Source organism: Sebastes umbrosus, chromosome 2 (assembly GCF_015220745.1).
Source record: "Sebastes umbrosus isolate fSebUmb1 chromosome 2, fSebUmb1.pri, whole genome shotgun sequence".
Lineage (NCBI taxonomy): Eukaryota > Metazoa > Chordata > Actinopteri > Perciformes > Sebastidae > Sebastes > Sebastes umbrosus.
In genome coordinates this window covers 38,122,006-38,148,941 of record NC_051270.1, presented here as the reverse complement: position 1 = coordinate 38,148,941, position 26,936 = coordinate 38,122,006, and the positions used below count along the sequence as shown (strand labels likewise).

General features: G+C 43.2%; 1 protein-coding gene across 2 annotated transcripts in view; it reads left to right on the top strand.

Moving 5' to 3' along the window:
* adamts17 (ADAM metallopeptidase with thrombospondin type 1 motif, 17) overlaps positions 1-26,936 on the top strand; it is a 99,494-nt gene that overhangs the window by 49,713 nt on the left and 22,845 nt on the right. For both annotated transcript variants that reach the window (XM_037746207.1, XM_037746218.1), the window contains exons 6-14: positions 848-1,005; positions 4,066-4,109; positions 9,643-9,748; positions 12,411-12,551; positions 13,818-13,968; positions 15,088-15,189; positions 15,335-15,480; positions 16,525-16,691; positions 20,205-20,332. In XM_037746207.1, the coding sequence (XP_037602135.1) occupies positions 848-1,005; positions 4,066-4,109; positions 9,643-9,748; positions 12,411-12,551; positions 13,818-13,968; positions 15,088-15,189; positions 15,335-15,480; positions 16,525-16,691; positions 20,205-20,332 (1,143 nt within the window). The remainder of the gene's footprint in view (positions 1-847; positions 1,006-4,065; positions 4,110-9,642; positions 9,749-12,410; positions 12,552-13,817; positions 13,969-15,087; positions 15,190-15,334; positions 15,481-16,524; positions 16,692-20,204; positions 20,333-26,936) is intronic.

Genomic DNA, 26,936 nt, shown 5'->3' with positions numbered 1-26,936 from the left:
CTGAGGCAGGAAAAGCCAACACTAGGATCAGCATTGATTCATGGAGAGACCTTCGTCTGGTCGGCTAACATTACTGCCAAGCAGCGGAAATATAGAGTGATGTTGTGGTTTTAGCTGACGTGTGTCGCCTCACTGTTTTGAGCGATGCTCGTTCATGTCTATGTAGAGCGAGCACAAGCGCGAGCCCGACACTGACTTTTGTTGACTTAACGGCCACAGGAGTCACTGTTAACAGGCAATTTCTGATTCTTACATAGAGTCCCTTTAACACACCAAACTAATACAATGAACATGCAAAACACTATACCTGCTTAGCATCAGCGTGTTAGCATTGTCATGTGAGCATGTTGGCATTCAGCTCCAAACACAGCTATGTCCAAGTACCTACAGCCTCAGAGAGCCGCTAACATGGCTGTAGTCTTGTTTTCCTCTCAGTTTCAAACCCGTCTCCTGACAGGAATTGGATCAACCAGCCAGGTTGCTTGATGCTCGGCCTCACACAATGCACTGTTGATATGTACCATTACAAAATATACAAGGAAATAGGACTATTTAGAGAAAGTGGAAATTCCTGCATTATGTTTATAGAATTGAAGAATCGTCAAAATGCAATTGTTTTATCAAATAGTTGTTAAATATAGTGTACATATGAAATTGTGTTATTTCTTCTTTCGGAATTCTCTGACAAGCCATGATGAAATGTTACTAACTTTAACTGACTTTTTGCCTGGTTGTTAGTGTATTCAAATAGTGCGGGACATTAATGGAAGGGTTAAAGCAAAAAGGAAACATAATGACAAAGTACCAGGACAGAATGAAGTTAATCTGCTCTGTATCTGTTCTTCAGGAAAAGCTAAAGGTGGGACAGCATGGAGAAAGGTCTCTGGAGAGCTTCTGTCATTGGCAGTATCGAGAGTTTGGGGGGCTGCGCTACCTCGGCAGCAACCACGTTGCTGGTGGAAGGGATGACATTCCACCAGTGGACACTGCTGTGCTGGTCACCAGGTATGTAGCCAATACTTCCTCAAATGAATGACTGGTAATGCATGATGAATGTATTAAATCTGGTCTCTGCCCTCTTGCTTGGACAGCTGCTTTCGTCTTTACTGTTAGTTTGAATGAACTAACATAGTCATTCATTCATGAACACTGCACACCTAATCTAATCCTAAACTAGGTCGTAGAGTTGACGTTGATTTGCAAGTTCCTCCGCTGCCTCACTTGGGTGACAAGCTAACATTACTTTAAAAAGCTTTACAGTAAGGCAGTCTTACGGCGTGTCCACACAGGAAACGTCAGGACCGCGTGGCGACTATGGGACCTGTTGTTTTTTATTTCGGCGTCCATGTGAACAGGTTAGAGCAGCCACACAGTCCGCACGCGGCTCAGCTGCGTGTCAGCTGCATCTCTTCTTCTAGAGATTCAAGGTCTCTCCCATTTTTTAACGCGAGCTGCGCGCCGTTCGCAGCAACAACAGACAGTGAAAGTGTTAGGCGTGGCTAGTTTAGTGAACCCAAGTGCAGAACACAGAGACTGAGGCAGGTAATAGATGCAATGAAGAATTTATTTACAATACTTAATTAGGATGGTGAGTCTCTTGGTCAGGGGAATGCAGGGGGTTATCCACGAACTGGTCTGAACTGGTCTGAACTGGGATCTTCAGAGAACTGGCGTGACATGGCATCTGGCTTGGTGTTGTGGGAACCTGGGCGGTAGGTAAGAGTGAAGTTAAATCTTCTAAAACACAAAGCCCACATGGCTTGCCTGGAGTTAAGACGCTTAGCAGATTGGATGTATGAGAGGTTTCTGTGATCAGTCCATACCACAAAATGCTGCTTCGTGCCCTCCAGACAGTGGCACTCAGAAGCATCCACCTCCACGATGAATTGATGTGTTGGGTCAGGTTGGACCAGAATGGGAGCAGAGGCAAAACAGCACTTGAGCTCCTTGAAACAGGCTTCGGCCTCTGAGGTCCAGCAGAAGGGGGACGATATGGAGGTGAGAGCAGGGAAGGGGTCAGCGAGGCAGCTGCAGTTCCTATTGAACCTCCGGTAAAAGTTTGCAAACCCCGAGAAGCGTTGCAGCAGTTTACCACTGAAACCTTGGCTGGGTCCATTTGCACCTCTCCCTGAGCAACAATATAGCCAAGAAAAGAGATTTCAGGGACATGAAATTCACATTTTCCAGCCTTTACAAACAACTTATTCTCCAAGAGAAGGACCAAGCGCACATGCTGCTTGTGCTCAGAGGGGGTCTTGGAGAAAATCAGTATGTCATCCAATTAAATAAAAACAAATCTGTTGAGCATGTCCCGGAGGCCATCATTTACTAGGGCCTGGAACACAGCAGGGGCATTAGTCAAACCAGAAGGCATTACCAGATAGTCAAAATGTCCTAGGGGAGTGTTAAAAGCCGTCTTCCATTCATCACCGTCACGGATGCGGACCAGATGGTACGCATTGCGCAGGTCCAGTTTGGTGAAAACAGTGGCTCCATGGAGAGGGGCAAATGCAGAACTTACTAAAGGTAATGGATATTTGTTTTTAACTGTTATATTGTTTAGACCTCTAAAGTCAATGCAGGGCCTATGGGTTCCATCTTTCTTGCCCACAAAAAAGAAACCAGCGCCTACCGGATAGGAGGTGGGACGAATGATTCCAGCCGCAAGGGGAGTTCTGAATATACTTCTCCATGGCGTCATTCTCTGGTCGGGAGAGGTTGTAGAGACTGCAGGTCTATGGCACAGTCGTAGAGGCGATGAGGTGGCAGAGACGGGGCATGATGTTTGCTAAAGACTGGGGCATGGTCATGATACTCTACTGGGATCAGGGAGAGGTCGGGGGGCTCAAGCGGAATCTGTGTCTCAGTGAAGGTGGGGACAAGGGCAGAATGCAAACAGTTAGAAAGACATAATGTGCTTCAGGAGATTATTTTACCTGCAGCCCAGTCTATGTGGGGATTGTGCTGTTGAAGCCAGGGAATTCCGAGGGACCAGAGGGGGTTTGAGGACAGTCCATGACGTGAAGATTGATTCTTTCTTGACGATTTCCAGATAAACGGAGAATAATGGGAACGGTTTGGTCAGCAATCCGAGCTAGCAGTTTACCATTAAGAGCTTTGGCATCAATAGAGGTGTCTAAAGGCTAGGTCTCGATCTCCATCTGACGTTGAGCAGCGTTTTTACCTCAAACTGGGTGATCAAAAACTTTCTGCATGTCTGTGATGATTGCATCATAGGAAAAACACAGAGCTAACTGGCTCTCCGACACTGCAGATCACAAGGCACGAGCAGATCCTGTCATGGAGTTGATTAGATAAGCTATGAGGGATCGGTCAGTGGCATAGGAGAGGGGCTGCTCTCCGGACGCTAATGAACACTGAGTTAGAAAAGCTCTGCAGGAGCCCCGATCTCCATCATATCTTTCAGGGACAGGAATGAAAGACTCACGAAAAGCAGGAGTGGGGTTTGAAACTGGACCAGCTGCTGCAGGAGATGGAGACTGAGGTGGAGGGGGTGGGAGCGGGCTGAGTAATCGCTGCCTGGGAGAGTTGAGCTGTGAGAGCTGCCACTTGATTGGAGAGGAGACCGATCTGATTTATCATGGCCTGATTGTTGTCAGTAAGGGTAACAATGCTCTGACAAACTGCAGCACTGGGAGCGAGAAGGGTTGGAGACATACTTTCTAATTTCATCCACCAGCACGCGGATCATCTGGCGTCGCCATTTGGGAGAAGGTCTATGACCATTTGTAATGGCTAAAACTATTTTTGGGGGCATTTTGTCTCATGGCACCTCAAACACGTTAGGCCACATTATTTTTTGTGGATTCACACACTTGAATTACAATATGCTGAAAGGTTCTTAAGGATTTTTTGCCCAACGATGTCAAAAAGATATTGCCTACTGCCACTTTAACACTGCCGTTAGGCAGAGACATGACTAGTGTGGGTGGCTTCTACATGAATGGTTGCCTAATATCAATAAATATCTGTGCTGGTATCAATGCAGTTATAGTAAAAATATTAAAGATAGACTGAGTTAATTTGCTCTCGTTGCTCTTTCAGGACCGATTTCTGCGTTCATAAAGACGAACCCTGTGACACCGTGGGTGAGTACCACTATGTCTCTCTCTCTCACACACACACACACACACACACTCATCGAAGCTGGAAGACCCACCTGTGGGTTCCCTGTCAGCTACAACAGCAACGGAGAGAGTTATGTATAAGACGAGGACGGTGTGCCGGCGTGGTTGCTCCACCGTAGTAGGGGATATGAATGGAAACATATCCAACATGTGTAAAGCACATTCCATTCAATGGCATCAACCAGATGTGCCGATCACCATGGTGACGAGGAAAAAACAAACAACTCCTTATCCCTGCTGATTTCAAGCAGCTTTAAACGCAAATGCAGAATTAGATACAACAATTACAGAAGTAATTGCCATATACACTGGCATATAGCCAAGGCCTTTAAAGTTGATAAAGATAGTTGCTACTAACATTTGTATTGTTTTTATTCTAAAATATAGTAGGATAGTTAAAATAAGTACATGTATTTTGTTCAGTAAGGAGAGAAATAGGATTCCTTCATAGTTGTACACTTTTTGAAGGTAAATATTATTTTATATAAATTGGTGCCTTTGCCGGGGATAAAAATCATTGCCATGAATACACCAGAATGCCCCAAATTGCACCATTTAAAAAAAAGAAATTCCAGGGGTGGGGGCATGCCCACAGACCCCCTTAGCTGACTTTGCACTTTTGGCGTTTCTAACCACAGACCTAAAGCCAAGTCTTAACTCTCAACCCTTTGAAGAAGTAAGGACTGGCCTCACTCCTAAGCTTTAAAACTCAAAGTGATCCTCACAAAGATACATACACATATATATAAGAGTCCACAGAAAAACATTTCAGGCCATATTTTCATGGTAGCACAACAAGCAGCACAGGTGGGAGGAGAGGTGCAGAACAATGTCTGTGTCTGGCGCAATATCTTTCTGCTGCAAATCTTATGGTTTTAGCAACAACAGCAAACAAAATACAAAATAATCCCTGAAACTTAATTTAACTAATTTAATGAAACCCTCCCCAGCCAGCAAATGCATTTAAAACAGAATTAAAAAAAATAGCGTTATTGTGGTTAAAGCAGGAACGAAATAAATCAATTTGGATTTATATTTAAATGAATATGAGGGAGTCTTACAGTGTCCGTTGTTCTCAGTTGCTTTATACTGTCCTAGTGTAGTGCTCGTTCAAAACATGCCTCAGCATCGGCAGGAGTTGTAGTCGCCTAGGAGTATTAGAATTTAGATTAACAAAGGCAAAGAAAAACTCCAAGCAATTAGTCTGTAACTGTAGTCTGCAGTTTTTACTTCTTAGGTTTAAGGGTAATTTCCTTTTTCTTCAGCCTGGTTTCAATATGATCATCTGTCAATAATGTGCAGGCCAACAAGCAATACATTAAAAACATAAAAGCATATTTTAGGGGCCCTAGTTAGAGTGCAGATGAATGCAAATGTGTATACACAAACCTATTTGATTGCAGGGTAGAGTGCATTTATTACAGAAAGATTACCTACACAATAAAAAGTTAGATTGAAATTCTACATTTTAACAATTTGATCATTGCCCCAACATCTGATAAACCAAAGATGGCACCTATGTGGTGCCTACTCTACAAGACAAAAAAAGGAATTGTGAGGAGGTTGAAATACTGCTCTCTTGTCATGTGTCAAGTGTTCACAACTAATAAGTACCTTTACAACTGGAGTTCTACAAGACAAATAGTGACAAAAAACATGACATCAGTAAGGAAAAAAGGGCGTTCTCTGCTTCTTTGAAATGTGTCATCATGACCAGCATCGCTGCAAGACCATCGGTGCCCTCTCAGTCCTCCTTCAATTCTTCTTTCAGGACTGCTTTGACATCCTTACTCCACTTCATCAGCTGACCTTCTGAAGAACTCCAGGAGCCTCTTCCCCTTTTTGTCCAAGTCTTCATTCAGTCTTGCGTACAGTTCAACACCAGTGATGGTGGTGAAATGGGAAAGTAAGAACTTCCAAGACAGGAGAAATGGCCACTTCTTACTTATGTCCAGAATGCTGGGGGGTGGGTCTGCATTCAGGTCCTCTCGCTGTTTTGTATGTGTGATTGTCATTAGCTTCTTTACCTTCCCTCTCTCAGTTGCCTTTAGCCCCTCTTGACTGAATAGATCCACCATCTCTTTCCTCTTTTCTTCAAGTGATGCTGAGGTTTCCCCATCTGGGTACTCCTGTGGCTGCCAACTAATACACCCATAACTACCAATTCTAGCACGTTTGGCAGTTGACGGCTAGTCATCATCACTTGTCTGAGAGCGTCTGAGCTTCCCCAGATGGGAGAGTGTGTTGCCTCTATTGACATACTCAACTCTGGTCTTGAGCTGATTCAGTAAACTGAAGTATCCGCATCCAATTATTTCCCCCTCAGTTTTATCTAAAAAGCTACCTGGATACTTCTGGGTTATAGCTTTTGCTACTGCTGTGCAGTGTTTGCGTGTCGGCTCCAAGGAGTGTTCTCTCGTGGAATCGACAGTGACTTTCAACATGTGTCATCAATTCAACATCTTCTGCCAGTGGCCTCTCACCAGCATCAATGGCTCTTTTGAGAGTGGGCCTCATTTTTTTCCCATGGCACCTGGAACCTGTCCAACCAAATGCTGTTCTCATACCTACTTGTGTGAGAGAATGTGTGTGTTCTTATAAATCAGTAGGTGTGGCAGCAAACGCTTCAGGGTGTCGAGTCAGGACACTATTTCATGCTCAGGTGTGATTGTAGAAGGATAAGATGCGGAGTCCACGTGTATGGTTACGGCTGTTTATCTAAGCAGATAAAGCAAAAAAAACAATAGTGTGTGGTTCTGTAACAACAAAACACAACAGTAGAGTGATTAGGACTAATAGTGAATAAACATTAGCAACAAAAAGTGAGCCTAAAATAATAACATCTACAAAGAAAAAGGCTTACATACAGAGTTACTAATTATTATTATGTCAGTCTCATATAAATACATTAAACATAACAAACTCATATTTGCATGGACGCATACAAAAAGAAATGTCCAAAGTCCAGCCGTCCTCTCCTCAATTGTGTTTCACTCTCAGTGCTGTATTGGGGAGTCTGTTCAGTGCGGGCACACTGGTGGCACATGCACAGTGCATGATCGGGCACAGGTGATTGGGGGAGGAGACATGCACACTGGTGGCACATGTACAGCGCATGCTCTAGAACAAGAGTTAGTAGGAGGAGGCATGCACAGAGGCATGGCCTTTTTTACACTACTGGTTATTTGGCAGGGAGAAGACACAGTGCTGGAGGAAGCAACAGGTGAAGCTTCAGGTGAAGAGGCGGTCCACTGGGGACTTCTTGGATCTGCATACAAATCAATAAAAGCAGAGAACGAAAAGTATAATTGATACCTTAATAGTGAGAATATGTGTTTCAGTATTAATGGATTAATTTTCATCAAGATATAATCAACATTTACATATACATGAGATATAAAAATGCAGCTAGATCATTGTACAGGTGAGGTGTTGTTTCCTGCTTTGGCATTTCAGCCTGTCGCACCTCCACCAGTGCCATTTGGTCAGGTCAGCTACAGGGTCGTCAGCTGGAAACCGCCGTTCACTGATGTTTTGCTCCATATGCCAATACATCTCCCGGCGGGGGGCAGTGGCGTATTGGGGATGTCTCCCCGCCACCCCCTGCAGCTGCCTTTACAGGGTTGTTGGACCCAATTACTGTCTTTCCTCTGGAGCAACAGCCAGTAGCTGGCTTTCTCTGCCTCCTCTCCTAGCTCCTTCGCAGCTTTCTGCAGGTTTGACCCCGTCATGCCAGCACCACAGAGCAGTTGGACTACTGCTTTGCTGACAAAGCCCTGGCATCCGACCTCCATGGGATAAACCTTTGCTTTCTAGCCAGCCTCTTGGCATTCCGCCGCCAGCTCTGAGTACTTTAAATGTTTTCCTTTCGTGGGCTGCTGTCATGCCCTCTTCCCAGGGGATGGTAAGCTCGATGATGAGGACCCTTCTCTCCACTGCAGACCATGAGACGATGTCTGGCCGGAGCTATACTGACATTCTTGCCCCTTTTGAAGGATTAAATACTTTTTCTGCACTGAATGGGTGTGAGCAGATGTGTAACATCTTCCTCTCCAATGAACTGTAGATCATCTGGCCCTCCCACACCTAAATTGGACACCAACTCACCAACCACTGTTTCCAGTTTCTCTCTATCTAGCTGTGGTAGCGCAGCCTGTATGGCACTCTCAGTGGAGTCCATTATTTGTTTTGTCTTTTACCTGTAACACACAAAATGATTTTTAAAGTTATGCAGTTTCCTTGCACACTGCTTAAAATAGCTGTGCTTGCTTCCAAAGCACAATGTCCACAATCGAATAGTGGACCAAAATGGAGGATGAGCTCCGGATAGTACACAAGGTAATGGTGTTTGGCTTTTAGCAGTTTTCCTGGGAACAAAGTGCTTCTTAGTTGTAGGTATTCCTCAATAAAAATCTTAAAATATGCTACTTGGTTGGTATGGATCTTGGGTGCACATATCAGATCAACAACCTCCCTTAGCTTGAGACACAACTGCCAAACATCGTCTTCGAGTGGAGTTTTGATCCTTTCTCCAACCATTACAGGAAGGAGACGCAAGAGGCACCAGTTTTGAGCAGCATGCCCTCCGAGCTTTTCCCCATCCGGTCTTACCTCACATGGTTTGTTGTTAGCATCACTGCCCTTGTATGGGAAGTTTGCCATTATCCTGTTTAGCTGGCAATAAGTGAACTGTTTCTCAATTGTCACCAAGTGCTTTATGTACATAGCAAGATCAACAGAAACAATCCTTTCAAACAGGTCATGACCCAAACAGGGAGGGAGGCCTGGCTGGCAAACATGATAATACTTCAGCTGTTTGAAAACTGAGTCAAACTTGACCCCACTGGTAATTTCCTGATGTAATGACACCTGTGCCACACAGTTGTTCTAAGTCTCTACTAAACTAACAGTACCTGATTTTGTGGGTGTTCGCTGGAAGGTTTCCCGGTCTATGAGGCAATACCTGCAACAATATCTGCTTCTACTGAAATTTTCAGTGAAACCTCCAATGCAGTGTGACCCTAGATTGTCCCCAGTTATAGCGATCACAGTACCCCTCACAGTGTTCCCATCAGGACCATGCATTCCTGTTTCTTCCATTTCTTTCAAGTCACTAGCTGTAGCAGAAAAGACCTTTTCTTGGCCAAAAAAATTGAAGTCCTCCTCCCTGCACAACAAGACTAGCTGTATTGATAAAACCTGTTTATTTCTAATCATATCAAAAACAATACATGGATCCCAACTTTGATCCAACTTAATAATTTGGTTTTCTTTACAATGAGTTTTACCTGCTCACAGAGCCATACTAGCATCTAAACACTATTATTTTACCTGGTTGTCAGTTGAGGTGTAGCGCGTTATCAAAAATGGCCACCTGCACCCTAGGAATGGAAGTGAGAGGAGGTATGACAGTGTGTTCCTTGTTAAATCATCAGTTAATGTCAAACATAACAACATAACTTATTAAGCTCACTGTCATGTCATTGTGTTACAGGTATTGCTTATCTGGGGGGTGTCTGCAGTGCCAGGAAGAAGTGTGTGTTAGCAGAGGACAATGGACTCAATTTGGCCTTCACCATTGCTCACGAGCTGGGACACAAGTAAGTTTCACTGTCCTCAAGTTTTAAACGGGTGTATTTGGACAATATATCATGTTATTGTACTGCTCCGTTTTGTCCGTGTTGCTGTTGTGAGAATGCTGTGGAAGTGTTCATGGTTTACAAGTCCAGAGTGTGGAGGAAGTGCAAGGTACCATGTTGATAAGGCAAACACATTATTCTAATAAAAAGCTACTTTAAGTTAAACATCAATTTACTCTTCATTTAGTCTTCAGTCTTTCATTTAGTCTAATTCTGTTGGGATTTGGATGCAGGTCTCTATATTGGCTTTACAGTTCACCGGCAAAATCACCTGCCAAATTAACTGAATTGTTACTTGGGTCACACCCTATCTATCTACCAAATGGAAATATGTTCCTACTTTGACATATCAGAGACACTAACAGGGATCATATTTGAGAGTATATCCAATGTGGAGTTCAGCACAGACCTTGTTCCACCTCACCACGTCCACAGACCCAGACAGACCCAGCTCTCCGAAACCCATAGCTACTGTATGTGAGCAGTGTGGAGTGAAGGTTGAACACCTTTGCTTTTTTTAAAGTTGGAGACTCTCACTGAAGCATCACAAGCAAGCTGTATAAGGATATTCTCTGGAGTGATTTGACTGCTGGACAGGTTTTCTGTGTCTTTTGACCACAAACAGTCAGTGGACGAGTTCCCTGACTGATGTTTGCTGTGACAACAAGCACTACCTCAGCGTGACAATTCAAACAGACTGATTTCTAAACTTACCAGAAACTCAGGTATATCTTCTTTTCATCATTTTGCTCTTTTCTATCTACACATTCACAGATACATAAAAATGTGAATGATCGCAAATAAAACATTGCCCTCGAGTAAATTCGCTTCTGCTCATCTCTATTTACATCATTTTGTTTGCATTTATGCCACTTCTACTTCCGTATACTTTTTCTGAGTGTGCCCTAGGGGTGTCAGGAGAACTGATACTTCGGTACCAAGTCGATGCCAAAATTCAAGAAATGTGACGGTACTCGTTTTCTACAGTACCGAAGGTACCGTACGATACCTGCAGGGTCCGAAATTAACACCCGCCAAGCACCAAATGCGGCTGATTCTGTCCTCTGCTCTCTGTGTCGGAGTTTGAAACACACACACATACAACAGCGCAAAATTCACCCAAAAATCACATTCACACGGGCCAGTGAAATGGGGAAGCCGAGGTGGAGTGCGGACCATGCTGTGGAGACATCCATTCAATCCCCCACTTCCTTCCGTTGTGATGGCTAATGTACAATCTATCCGGAGCAAGATGGACACCCTATATGCCAGGTGCCAAGTGGAGAAAGCCTTCTGGGGAAGCTTGTATCATCCTGACCGAAACCTGGCCGAATAACCCTGTTCTGGATGAAGAGATTAGCCTTGGTAACTTCACCATCATCAGAGCTGACAGGACGAGGAAATCCGGTAATCAGCTGGGCAGTGGGGCCTGTATTTACATCGATAAACAATGGTATAACAACATCAGAATCCACAATAGGACATAGAGACGCTGACCCTATCGATTAGCCCCTTCAACCACCCATGAAAATTTCCCACTGTGGTCATCAGCTGCGTGTATATCCCACCTGGCGCAGCCCAGAGCCAAGAGCGCTCATGCTATGCGAGGAAAATGCCCAGATGCTCAGGTGTTTATCATGGGTGGATTTTAACAGCTGCAGGCTGTACAGTGTTGTTTTGTCCTTTAACCAGTATATCGATATCCCTAAAGAGAAAAGAAAATGTTTTGGACTTGCGTTATGGAAACATACAAAACGCTTACACCGCTCATGACCAGCCACCGCTGGGCTCCGATAACCGTAACATTGTTTTTCTGTTTCCACAATGCACATAAGCACTGTAATGCCATAAACCAATCACCAACTGCATCAACAGGTAGTTGGAGGACACAATTACAAAGCTGCAGGGGTCCCTCGCTGCACCAACTGGAGTATTTTTGACAGCAATCTGAATGTGAGAGTCAAGACAATCATAGATTACATCAAGTTTTGCATGGCGACTACCGTCCGAGCCAAAACTGTTAAAGAATACCCCAAATCAAGACCATGGATGACTCCTCACATAAAACTTTGGCTCAAGGAAAATCAGAAAGCACTGCATTGAAAGGACTGGCTTCCCCTCAGAGCCATTAACCGTTCTGTGAAAAATGAAATCAAGAAAGCAAAACTAGCATACAAGGACAAATTAGAACTGGACTTTAGCAGCATGAATGCCAGACAGGCTCTTCAGGAAGTGAAAACACTCACCAGGTTCACCACAAAAAACAGCACTGTCCCGAAGAACACCCGGCCCTCTGAACTTAATCACTACAGACCAATAGCGCTCACCTCCATCATTGACTACAATCATCCTCCCAGTAGTTAGCCCTCAACTGGACGGAAGTTTCACCTAAAAGAACAAACAACAGACTTAAAACAAACCAATATGTTGAAATTTCACATGAAAGAAACAGAAGAAACAAGCGACCAGCTTCACATGCACACAAAGAATCAATTAATGAACTTGGAAAAAATTATTCAAAATATATCTACAAAGACAGAGACTGAAAAGATGGCTGTTTGTCTCCCTTGTTTGAGAACCATCTTTACTACTCAGTGTCTATGTGTCCATGTCTTGTCCTCAGCATGGGTATGAGCCATGATGACGACCACAACACCTGCACCGGTCACTCCCACATCATGTCCGGTGAATGGGTGAAAGGAAGAAACCCCAGTGACCTGTCCTGGTCCACCTGCAGCCGTGATGACCTCGAGAACTTCCTCAGGTGAGATACAGCTAAATGCACCTGAAGTCCATCTTGAAGGCATTTTTATACCCCCATGCTGTAAGATGAACTGTATTTCACCATTCATCTTCTGTTTTTGTGGGCAGTGGTGTGTGAAAGTACAATCAGGACATTGTTCAGCCGGGATATTTTTTTATTTGTTTACAGATGTGCAAATGATCCTACATGATGTAAAATGATGCATTCAAATATTTGTCAAATTTGTCCTTCCTTTAATACCTTTTAAAGCGACCGTGTCTAAGAATCCAGAATGTCTTGTTAACAGCGACACCTGTGGCCGTTAAGTCAACGAAAGTCAGCGTCCTGTTGCTTGTGCTCGCTCTACATAGACATGAACGAGCATCGATCAACACAGTGAGGCGACACATGTCAGCTAAAAGCACAATATCACTCTATATTTCAGCTGCTTGGCAGTAATGTTAGCTGACCAGACGAAGGTCTCTCCATGAATCACTGCTGATCCTAGTGTTGGCTTTTCCTGCCTCAGCCTCCCGACCGCGGCCAGAGGGAACAGGGGAGACACCGGAGTTTTGGTCGGAGACGATAACGTTTCTCTCTGTGGAGCCCCGTCACTTCACAAGACACGGGAAACCTCTGTTGGTCTGGAGGAGCTGCAGCAGTTATTTCTGCACAAATGTCCACTGTACATTCACTAGATATTCTCAGAGCTAAACTAACTCTTCTGCAGTGTGGAGTGTTCGCGCATGCACGTGAGAGGTGGAGCGAGAGAGCGAGTGAGATCGAGCTCGGTGTGTGAGTGAAGGCAGGCAGAGGAGCAGAGTACAGCAGAGACTCTGGTCCTGGAGACCAAAGCTACAGTCTCCCCCGCGTCCTCCGACCGCGGCCAACACTGTTTAACAGACGGGCTTCACTAGATACAACCAAAAGGTTTTGGTGCTTCTGTGTAGTTTGTGTTGGGAGTCTGTGCACCGGACACCGACCCGCAATGATTTATACGTGTTAGGACTTACAAACAGTCCCTTTAACAGGTTCAATATTAACTTAATAAAAGACATTATGAAATAAATAACCATATGAATAAAATTCTTAAAAATAATTGAACCAACAATATGGTCAATGTCACCGCAGTGCTCATCTACATCTGCTTTCAAAATAATATCTGATATTTTTTTAAATCTGCTGTAAATGCCAAGTGTGATTTGGCAGTGAAAGGAAACTCTTGGACATAAAACAGTTAACTGGTAAGAACATTATGAAACCTTCTCTTGTCTGTCTTTCAAACAGGTCCAAAGCCAGTGGCTGCCTGCTACACACGGACCCCAGGAGCCGTTACCGGGTCTGGCTTCCTCCCAAGCTTCCAGGCATGCACTACAGTGTGGATGAACAGTGCCAGATCCTGTTTGGAGCCAATGCCACTTTCTGCAATGACATGGAGGTACAACACACTCCATTTGTCCTAGTATTTTAAACGTCACCTTATTCAGTTTTCATAACGTATTTATTGTATATCTAATAGGACATAAACAGGATCTAAAAACAGGAGATCCATTGATCTTTAGAATGTATAAGAGTAGAGCTATTACAAAAAAAGGACAGGGGTATATTTCCTGGCATGGAAAGAAAAGTTAAGATAAATATAACTCAAAAAATGAAACATGCTGAAATATGTATTCATTAACCATCTACTGGAAAAACTGGAGAAGGAATCCTGAAAAGACCTCAAAAAGTTAAGAAGAATCTAGTAAAAGATGTCAAGTTCATAACAATGTGGGACTGACTCCTAGTCGATGACCTTTGAACTCCTCCCAGTGGATGCTGTGAGCGGTTTTGGTCCGGTGTCCGCTGTTCAGTCAGTCTTTTGTTCTGATGTTGTTGGTTTTTTACTCAGTATAGTTCTGGTTGAGCTTATGCTTCAATTTATGTTGATGGCCTTAGTCTATAATTAAATCATATTTATATGAATGTAACAAAGCTGCATTCTTTTGTTTGCACTAATGACTGTAGAAGACGTATTCTTTCAGTTAAGATTTGTCAATGAAGAAGAGTTTATGTTCCTTATGTAAGCCATACTTTTGTAAAGGCAAACATTCGTTAACTTATTTTTGCCAAATAAATGAAAAGCATATTGAAATCAGAACATGATTCTCCTCGCTGTAACAGAAATGTACCAAACTGAACCGAAAACTGTAATATGAACCGAACCGTGTATTTTGTGAACCGTTCCACCCCTAGAAGAGACGGATCTTTATTTTTTATTTCCCGCTTAAAATAAATAAATTCTTATTATCATGCTGTTTGGTGTGAAACTCAACAGGTGCACAGATATTTCACATTAAAAGTCTCCTAGTGGCTCAGAGGGCATAATCCTTCACTTTCCAGGTTTAATGTGAAACATCAATAGATGGTGTTGACTTTTATTTAATATTTCAAAAGATGACAAAGAAGAAGCAACTTGAATGGATTTGTTAATGAGGACAGTTTTTTTTCGACAATAAATGTATCTGATGCTGAATTTATCATTCTGTGTGTGTGTGTGTGTGTGTGTGCATGTCAGCACCTGATGTGCGCTGGCCTGTGGTGTTTAGTAGAGGGAGATGCATCCTGCAAGACCAAACTGGATCCTCCTCTGGATGGAACCGAGTGTGGAGCAGACAAGGTAGGACTCTCTCGCTCACACTGTTCTTCCATGAACCAATACTCACATATTCACCTCTCCCAGGCAACAGCTTCAGAAAATGAACACTATGATGAGTATAAAGTGTTTTTGAATTAATTTTAATCTGTGTGTGTGTCCGTGTCAGTGGTGCAGGGCGGGCGATTGTGTCAGTAAGACTCCCATCCCTCAGCATGTGGACGGTGACTGGAGTCCATGGAGCCAGTGGAGCATGTGCAGCAGAACCTGTAGTACTGGAGTCCAGTTCAGACAGAGGAAATGTGACCACCCACCGTATGTCCCCTGTCTGTCTGTCTGTCTGTCTGTCTGTCTGTCTGTCTGTCTGTGTTTGTGTCTGTGTTGTAGCATTATTGCTTGTAGCAGATGTAATAATTAATTAATATAAAAATATGTAACAATAGTTCATTAACATTTTCAACATTTCCTTTTAAATGTATAAAGCATTAATTTATACATTGCATCAAAAGGGCGTGGCTCAGCACATAAACAGAATTAAGTCAACAACCGTTACGCCAATCATCACAAAACTTACAGGATTTGTAGCTGAAACTTATCCTAAAAGTTTCCCTCAAATCGACCGCTAGGGGGCGCTACAAATACAAAGAATGGGCGTGGCATAACACAAATCAGACTATAAATCTAAAAACGTTTGTCCAATCATTACACACCTCACAGGATATGTTTAATAACAATGTTGACAGTGTGTTTAAAACTATTTTGAAATCGTTCAACAGGCAGTGCCATCGGTTCAAAACGTGAATGGGCCTGCCGCAAATCTGGCCATAAATCAATGACAGTTTGTCCAAACATCACCAAGTAACCCTTCCTAAGATATATGCCTGGCGGGACTTTGGAGTGTGCAATTACTCCTTCTTTGGACAGAATTAAACTAATTGAAGTGACTTTGTGAAGCCTGAAAGCCGCTATGTGCTGCTTTCATATTAGCAACTGAGCTGCTTCGTTCTATTGAGCAAAAAAAAGACATTACTTCACGATCTGCCGCTTGTGGCTGTAATTTAGTAATTATTTTGTATGTCAAGATGTGTGATAACCCTGAGTATACATTTATCAAGCATCACATGACACATTTTAACATTACTTCCAAATTTCACTGCTAGGACTTAAAAATGCCCGTAGTTACAGAAATACCTGTATGTAGTAACCCTGACCTGTTTTTATGATCATCTGGTTAGATACAAATGCTGACAGACACCTGATAGCCTTTATCTCCTTGTTTTATAAACTGAGAGTTCATAATAAACTGTGTGCGTGTGTGTGTGTGTGTGTGTGTGTGTGTGTGTGTGTGTGTGTGAGCAGGCCTGGTCCTGGTGGGCGAAACTGTCAGAAGGCCAGTGTGGAGCACAAGGCCTGTGAACTTCCTCCCTGTCCCAAGGGGACACCCAGCTTCAGAGACCTGCAGTGTCTGTCCTACGACCAACACGCCAGCAAGAAGGGCAGCATGCTGATCGCTATTATTAATGATGGTGAGACACATACACACATACATACACACACACATAGGCAAAATTGTTGGTACCCTTCCGTTAAAGAAAGAAAAACCCACAATGGTCACTGAAATAACTTGAAACTGACAAAAGTAATAATAAATAAAAATTTACTGAAAATTAACTAATGAAAATCAGTCATTGTTTTTGAATTTTGGTTCAACAGAATCATTTTAAAAAACAAACTAATGAAACTGGCCTGGACAAAAATGATGGTACCCCTAGAAAAGATGTAAAATAATGTGACCATAGGGACATGTTAAACTAAGGTGTGTCCTGTAAATAGCATCACAGGTGTCTTCAAACTTTTAATCAGTCAGTCTGCCTATTTAAAGGGTCAAAAGTAGTCACTGTGCTGTTTGGTATCATGGTGTGTACCACACTGAACATGGACCACAGAAAGCTAAGGAGAGAGTTGTCTCAGGAGATTAGAAAGAACATTATAGAAAAGCATGTTAAAGGTAAAGGCTATAAGACCATCTCCAAGCAGCTTGATGTTCCTGTGACTACAGTTGTACATATTATTCAGAAGTTTAAGGTCCACGGGACTGTAGCCAACCTCCCTGGACGTCTCCGCAAGAGGAAAATTGATGACAAATCGGAGACGGATAATACGAATGGTAACCAAAGAGCCCAGAACAACTTCCAAAGAGATTAGAGGTGAACTCCAAGGTCAAGGTACATCAGTGTCAGATCGCACCATCCGTCACTGTTTGAGCCAAAGTGGACTTAATAGAAGACGACCGAGGAGGACACCAAATTATAAAAAAGTGAGACTGGAATTTGCCAAAATGCATATTGACAAGCCACAAAGCTTCTGGGAGAATGTCCTTTGGACAGATGAGACAAAACTGGAGCTTTTTGGCAAGTCACATCAGCTCTATGTTCACAGACGCAAAAATGAAGCATACAAAGAAAAGAACACTGTACCTAATGTGAAACATGGAGGAGGCTCGGTTATGTTATGGGGCTGCTTTGTTGCATCTGGCACAGGGTGTCTTGAATATGTGCATGGTGCAATGAAATCTCAAGACTATCAAGGCATTCTGGAGCGAAATGTGCTGCCCAGTGTCAGAAAACTTGGTCTCAGTTGCAGGTCATGGGTCCTCCAACAGGATAATGACCCAAAACACACAGCTAAAAACACCCAAGAATGGCTAAGAACAAAATATTGGACTATTCTGAAGTGGCCTTCTATGAGCCCTGATCTAAATCCTATTGAACATCTGTGGAAGGAGCTGAAACATGCAGTCTGGAGAAGGCACCCTTCAAACCTGAGACAGCTGGAGCAGTTTGCTCACGAGGAGTGGGCCAAAATACCTGTGGACAGGTGCAGAAGTCTCATTGAGAGTTACAGAAATCACTTGTTTGCAGTGATTGCCTCAAAAGGTTGTGCAACAAAATATTAAGTTAAGGGTACCATCATTTTTGTCCAGGCCAGTTTCATTAGTTTGTTTTTTAAAATGATTCTGCTGAACCACAATTCAAAAGCAATGTCTGATTTTCATTAGTTAATTTTCAGTACATTTTTATTTATTATTACTTTTGTCAGTTTCAAGTTATTTCAGTGACCATTGTGGGTTTTTCTTTCTTTAACGGAAGGGTACCAACAATTTTGCCTACGTGTCTACGTGCTTAGGCAAACTTCGGGGACACATTTAAAAACTACCCCCTTTTGGGGACATCACTTTCTGAGGTCTTTAGAAGGAAGATACCCCCATCAACGCATTACAAATGGCACTCACATCATGAAAATCACTTCATATTTTAGATAAAGCCATCCTTTGTACCATGTGAAATTGTACCTTTAGTCTGGGGACTAGTATTATTTAGGCAACCTTTTGGGTCACATGCTACTCTCAAGTAACCTACATTAGGGGAGTTGAGAGGTTGACTTGTTTCTCCCATGAAGGGTGGGCATTATGTTTTAATGCAAGTTTAGCCTGTGAAATGTAAAACATAACGACAAGTGCTCATCCCAAGTTCCCAAAGCCCAATATGATGTCTTAAAAATTAGACAGCTCACTCATCAGCAATTTGTCATCACAGCCATACAGGTGCAGTGGCCAAATCACACCAGTCCCTCCTTCTCCACAACAACCCAGGCTGTCAGTGGTGGCTCATTTAATCTGTAGGAATGGTTTAACTCACATTGGAAAAAGGAGTTTTCATTAGACTTAGTATGTCATTAGACACTGTGTTAACCATACCAAATGAATACTGCCTGTCACTACTGTCCTACTAACGCTGACTACAGGGACCCTGAAACTAACCACACACGAATCAACGTCAGATAGCTAGCTACAATTTACGTTAGTTAATTAGCACTCACCTTTGCGTTGACGATGAAGAATTTCTTGTCCTTCACCTCCCAATACATATAACTGTCTGTACTTTTGTAGGCTTTCATCCTGGCAGCAGTGTAAGGTGAGGGATTCTCCACTAGATAGATGTAAACATCGCCAAAGTGGAGTTCTGGCAGCGACTTCGCTGTTTTTAGTGACTGAAATACTGCGGCGGGTGCTGTATATGGATCACAAGTCCCCAAAACCTGTAGTTTGTGCTTGTATCTTAGTTTTTCTTCTGTTGATAGATGATCTAAATATTCGTGGCTTGAAACAGATGGAAAATTGACAGGCTTGTGCTTCCCTGCTATGGAGAATCCACTGACAGTCGCCATCTTGGTCCATTGTTTTGGCCTCCAGATATCCGCACGTGTCACGTGACTGAAAACTATGAATATGCTGCTTTGAAAGTGAGAGACAATACAAAAAAAGGCTTGAGCTGCTTTTGGTGAAATGGGATCCAGTTTTTATAGATCAGAGGTCCGGTGGGAGCCAGTTTGAAATTTTAGGAGGCACAGTCTGAAAGGAGATGCTCCGCTACGTACAGCTGATCTCAACATAAACTAAAATACACGTGGATGATGGTGCAAGCTGAACGGAGGGGGGGGAGGGGAGGGGATCTGCGCTCTCCGAGTGCCATTCTAGTTATTATTATTGTTATATACTGTATGTATGCACTGTGTTATTGTGTATTTTTAAAGAGCAGATACTGTACTGTATCTGTTCAAGACATATTTCCTTTGAAACAATGCAGTCTGCTTTATCTTATCTTTACCCAAGACGTTTATTGTTCGGAAAATGTTGTTTCAAATGTTGTTTGAGCAAACAACCAATTCTACCATTTTTTTAAGGAAGGGCAGACTTTTATTGCATTTTTTTTGTACCTCAACCAGATTCTGCTGTTGTGGCTGAGATGGCTAGTAGAAGCTACAGGCACTTCTGTGTCTGTGTTCATTCATTGCTCTAATTTGCTGTTAACATTTCCTTTGTTTAAGTATTTCTGAATTTACATTGAATGGAAACACATCTGTTTTTTTTGTGCCTTACTATTATAGTAGTAGTCACACTAACATGATTTTGTGTCGCTGTGTGTGTGTGTGTGTGTATGTGTGTGTGTGTGTGTGTGTGTGTGTGTGTGTATGGGCAGAGAAGCCATGCATGTTGTTCTGCAGCCCAGTGGGTCGAGATGTCCCGGTCCTGATGGCTGACAGAGTGATGGATGGAACGCCCTGTGGACCATACGAGGCCGACCTGTGTGTTAACGGAAGTTGTCAGGTACACACACATACACACATACACACTCACACACACATGTGAATACTCCTTCAAAATGCTGTCATGGAATGGTACACACCAAATAGATTAGACTTTCTTTGGCCTGCCTTCTCTTCTTTCCAAGAGGAACAAAGTCACGGCCAGCTTCTTGGCCTGCCAGGCTTTGAGTTGTGCCATCACTTATCGTCCCCACTTAGACTTAGGGCGTTTTCGCAACCGTAGTTGGTTTGCTCTGGTCTGAATCAGGGACCAAATTGTTACAATGTTGCATACTGCCTCGAGTTTGGTTTGTATTCACACGGCAGCATTTACAAGCGGACCAAAATTTTGGTGCGCAAAGAAACTGCTCTCTAATTGGTCAGAATTTCCATGCTGGAAAACTCCCGGAAGTAAACAAAGAAGAGCAGACTTCCAGAACGCAACAATGGAGGGACAACTACGCGGCTTGATCTTGGTCATCTTTTTTTTACCTCGTAGCAATGTTTCACTGAAGGCAACGATACAGTTTGCGACTGGAAAACAATGTATTGATGCACTGGAGCCGCTGAAGGTGCATATCAAGACGTACGGAGGACGGAGGAGGAGGCATGCATTAACCCTCCTAAACTGTGACATGCTCATCATCCGAAAATATGTCCGAAGATCCATCAGGTACGCCCGTGGTCTTCAACACAGCCTGACGTCACACCTGTTTAGTACCGATGTGAATAGCGAGGGCAAGCGTTGGCTCTGTTGTAGTAATGTTGTCTTATCTCTGCACAGCACTGCTTGCTGCCGGAGCTGGTTTAATCGAAAAAGGCGCAATGCTTTCTCCAGTTGGGCCGGATCGAGGTCGGATCATGTTCTCACCACAAACAAAGCGTACCAAACCATACCGCGGTTCGTTTAGAAGCGAACGCTTGTTTTGGTGCACACCCGAGTGCGATTGCTGCTTTCACACCTGCCCAAACGAACCGCACCAAGAGGGTAAATGCTCCAGGGTTCCATTCAACCAAACTAAACAAGGCAGGTGTGAATACGCCCTTACTCTTAGGTTCACTCAACCATTATGCTCCAGCAAAGGACTGAGCTGTCGATTTATGAGATCACTGAGGTGCAATGTTGAAGGCCATTGTGATGTATGATGGGACAGCCATGTGCATATCGGATCAACAGCACATGCAGTGTAAAGTCTTTCAGCATACCTCTCTCATCTGTTTCTCAATACTCCCAGCGGATTAAATGTACGGGGTCAGATCAGTCTTAGTATTAATGAATGCACGCAGAAGATTTCACAATTTTTTTTGTGATTTATATATAAATGACTCTCTCCACAAAAATATTTTTTGAATGCACACAAAAATAGTTATTGTTGTATATAAATGTAATAAAAAAAATCCACATATAAAACATAAAGTGCACACACAAATATTTCTTCTTTTAAATAAATATAATAGAAATCCACAAATATATGTATTTAGAAGCATTTGCAATTTTCATTAAAAACATATTTGGAAGTTGTTACATTTATATTCAAACTGTAAGAACCTGCATTTACTAACTGTTTTGTGAGGGTTTTTTGAGACTCATCTGACATCCCCTGATCTGGGAATTATCCGTAGCCAATCAGATGTCTCCCTCCTTTCCAGCAAATCACATGAGCGAGCCCCAACGAGGGTGTGATTTACGTCATGCACAGCGGATGGGGTGAACGCGGAAAATAGTAGCTACATGGATGTATACAGAGGACAGCTAGCTTGGCGAGGAGGTTCAGGGGAGACACCGGAGTTTTGGTCGGAGACGATAACGTTTCTCTCTGCGGAGCCCCGTCACTTCACAAGACATGGGAAACCTCTGTTGGTCTGGAGGAGCTGCAGCAGTTATTTCTGCACAAACGTCCACTGTACATTCACTAGATATTCTCAGAGCTAAACTAACTCTTCTGCAGTGTGTCGTGTGCGCGCATGCACGTAAGAGTAGAGCGAGAGAGTGAGAAAGAGCGCGGTGTGTGAGTGAAGGCAGGCAGGCAGAGGAGCAGAGTACAGCAGAGACTCCGGTCCTGGAGACTAAAGCTACGGTCTCCCCCGCGTCCTCCGACCGCGGCCAACACTGTTTAACAGACGGGCTTTACTAGATACAACCAAGAGGTTTTGGTGCTTCCGTGTAGTTTGTGTTGGAGTCTTGTCTGAACAGCGTAGCCACACGCAAGTGCACATGGGACACCGACCCACAATGATTTATACGTGTAAGAAGTTACAAACAGTCCCTTTAAGTAAAGACCAACCCGGCAACCGGTGTGTTGCTATTTGACATTAGCTAAATTAAGTTGGCAAGTAGCTAACTTGCTAGCTAACATTGCCATGAGGAATCAATGCCTTGGTTTGCAGTGTCGATGTTACAATTAACTAGAAAATGCATTTCCTGCTGAAAATGCGTGTGAATACTGACAGCTGAAATTAATTGCAAAGCATTGCTGAAAAAGCAGAAATGTGAAATAACTTCCCTAAAGATGTTAAAGCTCAAATGCATTGCACTGCACCACTGAAAAATCTGTTGTTGTACAACTGGCAGAGTTGGAAGCTGAACTGGATTAGCTAAAGACGCTAAGAGCTGAAATATATTGCTAGAAAAGCTGGAAGCTAAACTGTAATACTGTCAAAAGTGGTAAACTTGAATTTTCCTGAATAGGCGGAAAGAAGAAATGCTTTATATGAATATCAGACAGATGAACTGCATTGTTAAACACAAAGAGAGACAGAGAGAGGGAGAGTAGTATTTGGGTGGAATAAACCTTTTAAACTACCTCTCCGTTCAGCTTCATATTAGTAAAGTTGTACACCGAGTACACTTGCGTCATTATCTACATGTATTTGTTTATGTTGAGATCAGCTGTTCTAGTGGCGGAGCATCGTAAAACATTTCATTCAAACTGGACAGAAACAAAATAAAACTCACCAGAACCGTCATCGTTCCTCTTTCCAACAATCACCAACTCTGGTTTGGTTGAAATAAACTCTTATTTGACTTAAACTATTTTGCCCGCTTAGCAGCTGAGCGTCTCTTGTTCTTTGGACCATTAAAGCTTCAGTAGGCAGTATATTTTTGGCATCATTGGGCAAAAAATTCCATAATAACCTTTCAGCATATTGTAATTCAAGTGTTCTGAGAGAAAACTAGACTTCTGCTCCTCCTCATGGCTCTGTTTTCAGGCTTTAGAACATCTAGACGGTGATGGGAGACTTTGACCAATCACAGGTCATTTCATTGAGAGAGCGTTCCTATTGGCTGTGCTCCAGTCATGTGACCGGTATTTGGCGTTCCTTCAAGAGATTTCCAACATGGCTTCTGGGTCACAAACTTTCTCATTTTACAGTTAAACCGTGCACTACAAGATGATTCTGAAAACATTTGAGGAGAGAAATAGGCGTTAACGTAACAGAATATTGATTCTTATTTGATCAGCGCTGCCTAGTTTGACCGTTTGGTCGGAGTTCGCGAGTGATTGACAGCCGGCTCTCATAGACAGCAGATGGACAGCAGACCTTGGATCAGCTCTTACTGCTTGTTTTCCTCCAGTCTGTAAAATCTTGCAGATGCCGATAGGAGCACCGGAGGACACAGAGGAACATTCTTTTTTTCCTGTTTCATGTACTACTGTCACGATATAGCGACCGTTTTATAAAAATAACTTTTTTTAATCATATTTGCTCCAATTTCGCCTACTTCAGCTTTAAAGCAGCAAAAATAAATAACAAACATCGCCCCCCCCTGCTTGCAATCACCTCATTCCCTTCACCTGGGTTTCCCTGGCCAACTCCTCACCTGCAGCTTGTTCACTAATCAGTTCCCCAGCCCATATATACCCGTCCTAGTTCACCAGTCACTTTTTGCCACTGAGCTTTCCAGCGTTTCCTTGTTCTGCCTGACTGACGTAGTTTTCTTAACCTGCCTGTGTCCTGCCCCTCGTCAGATTTGTTTGCTTATTGACTGACTGACTACCCGGTGTTGACCTCTGCCTGTTTTATGAAGTAAAACTTTTACTTGGCTGTTGAACTGCCTGCCTCCTGGTTGTGCTTTTGGGTTCACTCTGCCAGTTTTGCGATCAGCCTGACAGCCAGCGAAACATAATTGTAGACTTTATCCATTTCAGAATGCGACCAGCAGAAACTGGGCTTCTATACAGTGTGCATGATATGACAGATGCCACCCAAAAGGGATAAAGTGATTTTAAAATGAGGACAAAGAGGCAAGTTTTTGAAGGGTTGAACACAGCAACTTGAAGTCTGCTAAAATATAGACCGCACAATAACTGTCTCATCAGGGATAATAACACACTGGATTATTGTTGAACAACATTGAATAAAACTTATGGCTCAGTTTCTTGTGCAACTTTATGAGCCTTTGATTACTGTCTGGTTCATCCGCCCTCAACATACACACAGAAACTATCTGATGTGGCCGAAACTGTGAAGTGAACCGACAAAACAAAACTGAAATTACATTTCTACTTTACTGCGCTGATCAAAGTGTTTTTGATGCTGTAGCTACAGACCTAGATGAAGTCATTGCTGTGACATCTTATGTCATCTTTTGTAAGGACGTGTATGTTGAGTAAAACATTTGCACAAACATTAGAAAAATCCCTGATTTACAGCTAAACATAGGCAGCTTTCTCAAGATATGGTGGAGATCTACATAATGTGTTGCATATAGAGCATGTGGCATTTGGACTGTACAGACAGATAGACAGACATGTCGACACTACCTTGAAGCGGTGGGCCCTTAGCTCGTGTATGCAACCTGTTCAGAACTTCTGCGAAGGTAGAATTTTACTGACAAATAATAGTTGTCAATTCAGCAACAGAAAAATTGCCATTCTACAAATCAACCGGAGTATTCTCCAAATACAAGGGTTTTCCTTTACTGGGCTCAGTTGGAAGAAGTCTCCTACTGCTATGATGCTTACGTTACCAAAAGGAGAATGGTCACCAGTCTGCTTAATCTGTCTAAATCTACCATGAACATAAGCCAGCAAGTTATGGTCTACCATGGAAATCTCGTCCATTACCAATACTGTATCTGCAAATCATATAAATAGGCACGTAGGGTGCTTACTATTTCTTCCCCTAAAGGCGTGTATGGGAGTTTAACATCTGTTCCTATAGAGAAAGAGTTGTGGATCATGCCAGCTCCTAAATTAAATGCCGTCTGGTGCACTTGCTACTTGTGACAGCAACCTAGTTGCTTCATAGTGAATTGCCTTAATCAGATGTGACTTGCCTGTTCCAGCACCACCTGTAATAAATACATGATAAGGTTCTGGCTTCTTCTCTCAACACATATACACGATACAGAAAAACCCATCCCACAAGATGTTAATGACACAACCAATTGGCCAAAAAAGATGCAAATTAGCTATTGAACCAATCCTCTCTGTATCCATCATACCAAATTTGACCAATTAGTCCTGGCTAGTTAATTAACATGAAGACAATGTTAAAAAAAAAACTCTACAAAACTTGCCAGACAACCAGGCAACTCAGTTGTCTCCCCAATACTTGCTTTCTTTTTGAAACCACCACGGGCTCCAGGTATAAAACCCTCTACATCCTTGCCACATAATCTCTTCACTTTACATGCTTTGTTTTGCAGAATTTTAAATAAACAATATTTCCTTTGGGTCACCCTCCGCCAGAGTATACATCAACAACAACCAAAACAGGATGTTATACAACATTCATTTCACAACAAACACACAACATCATAAGTTATGTCCATAACTATGGATCTATGAGACCAAACGATGACCGTCACCACGGTCTCATCCTCCAAGAGAGAACCCTGTGCATAGAGCGAAATGGAATCAGGGTGATCTGCCTGAGGTTCTTGATACGCCGGCAAGTCCCTAGGGGAGGTCCTCGCCAAACAATCCGCGATCGGTGGAGCTTCTCTCTGGTCCTCTATCCTGCTCACCCTGTCTGCCAGACCACGAATGGCGGATAGGATTTGCAACTGTGTATTCACCTGCCCCTTCTACAGGTGGGGCTGGACTATGCAGTGGTGGAGAAGTAACCTCTGAGGCACGTTTTTTACTATGCCCATGGGACTGCCCCTGTTTGCGCTTGCGAGAACGTCTCTCAATGTGACGCTCCCATTCCCTACTAGGGGGAGCAGCTGCCACAGTATGTGGGGAATGCCCCCCAAGCCTAGCCTTTGGGGCCCTTTCCTCCAGAGGCAAATCAATCGCAGCTGGACATGGACAATCCACGTCATCCAGTAAATGAGCCATACCCAAACAAGAGGGACACTCACGGTGACCTTCACGCACGTCCATGGCTGCCCCACAGAAACAACACGTCTGGGGAGCCATGATATTACCAGGCAGCCGTCCGGGGAAACTCAACTGCACTAAAGGCAACTCAAATGAACCTCTCCTGCAGCGAACAATGGTCAACGTGGACAGATATGCACTCACGCCAACAGACTATGGGAGTAATCAACAGCAGGTGATATCACTTACAGTATCTACCCTGCTACAAACAGAAAGTTACTTACAGGTAACACAACGGCAGCGGGGTTAACTCTAAAGCACCCCGCCGACAAAAACAACAAAATACAGAAATCA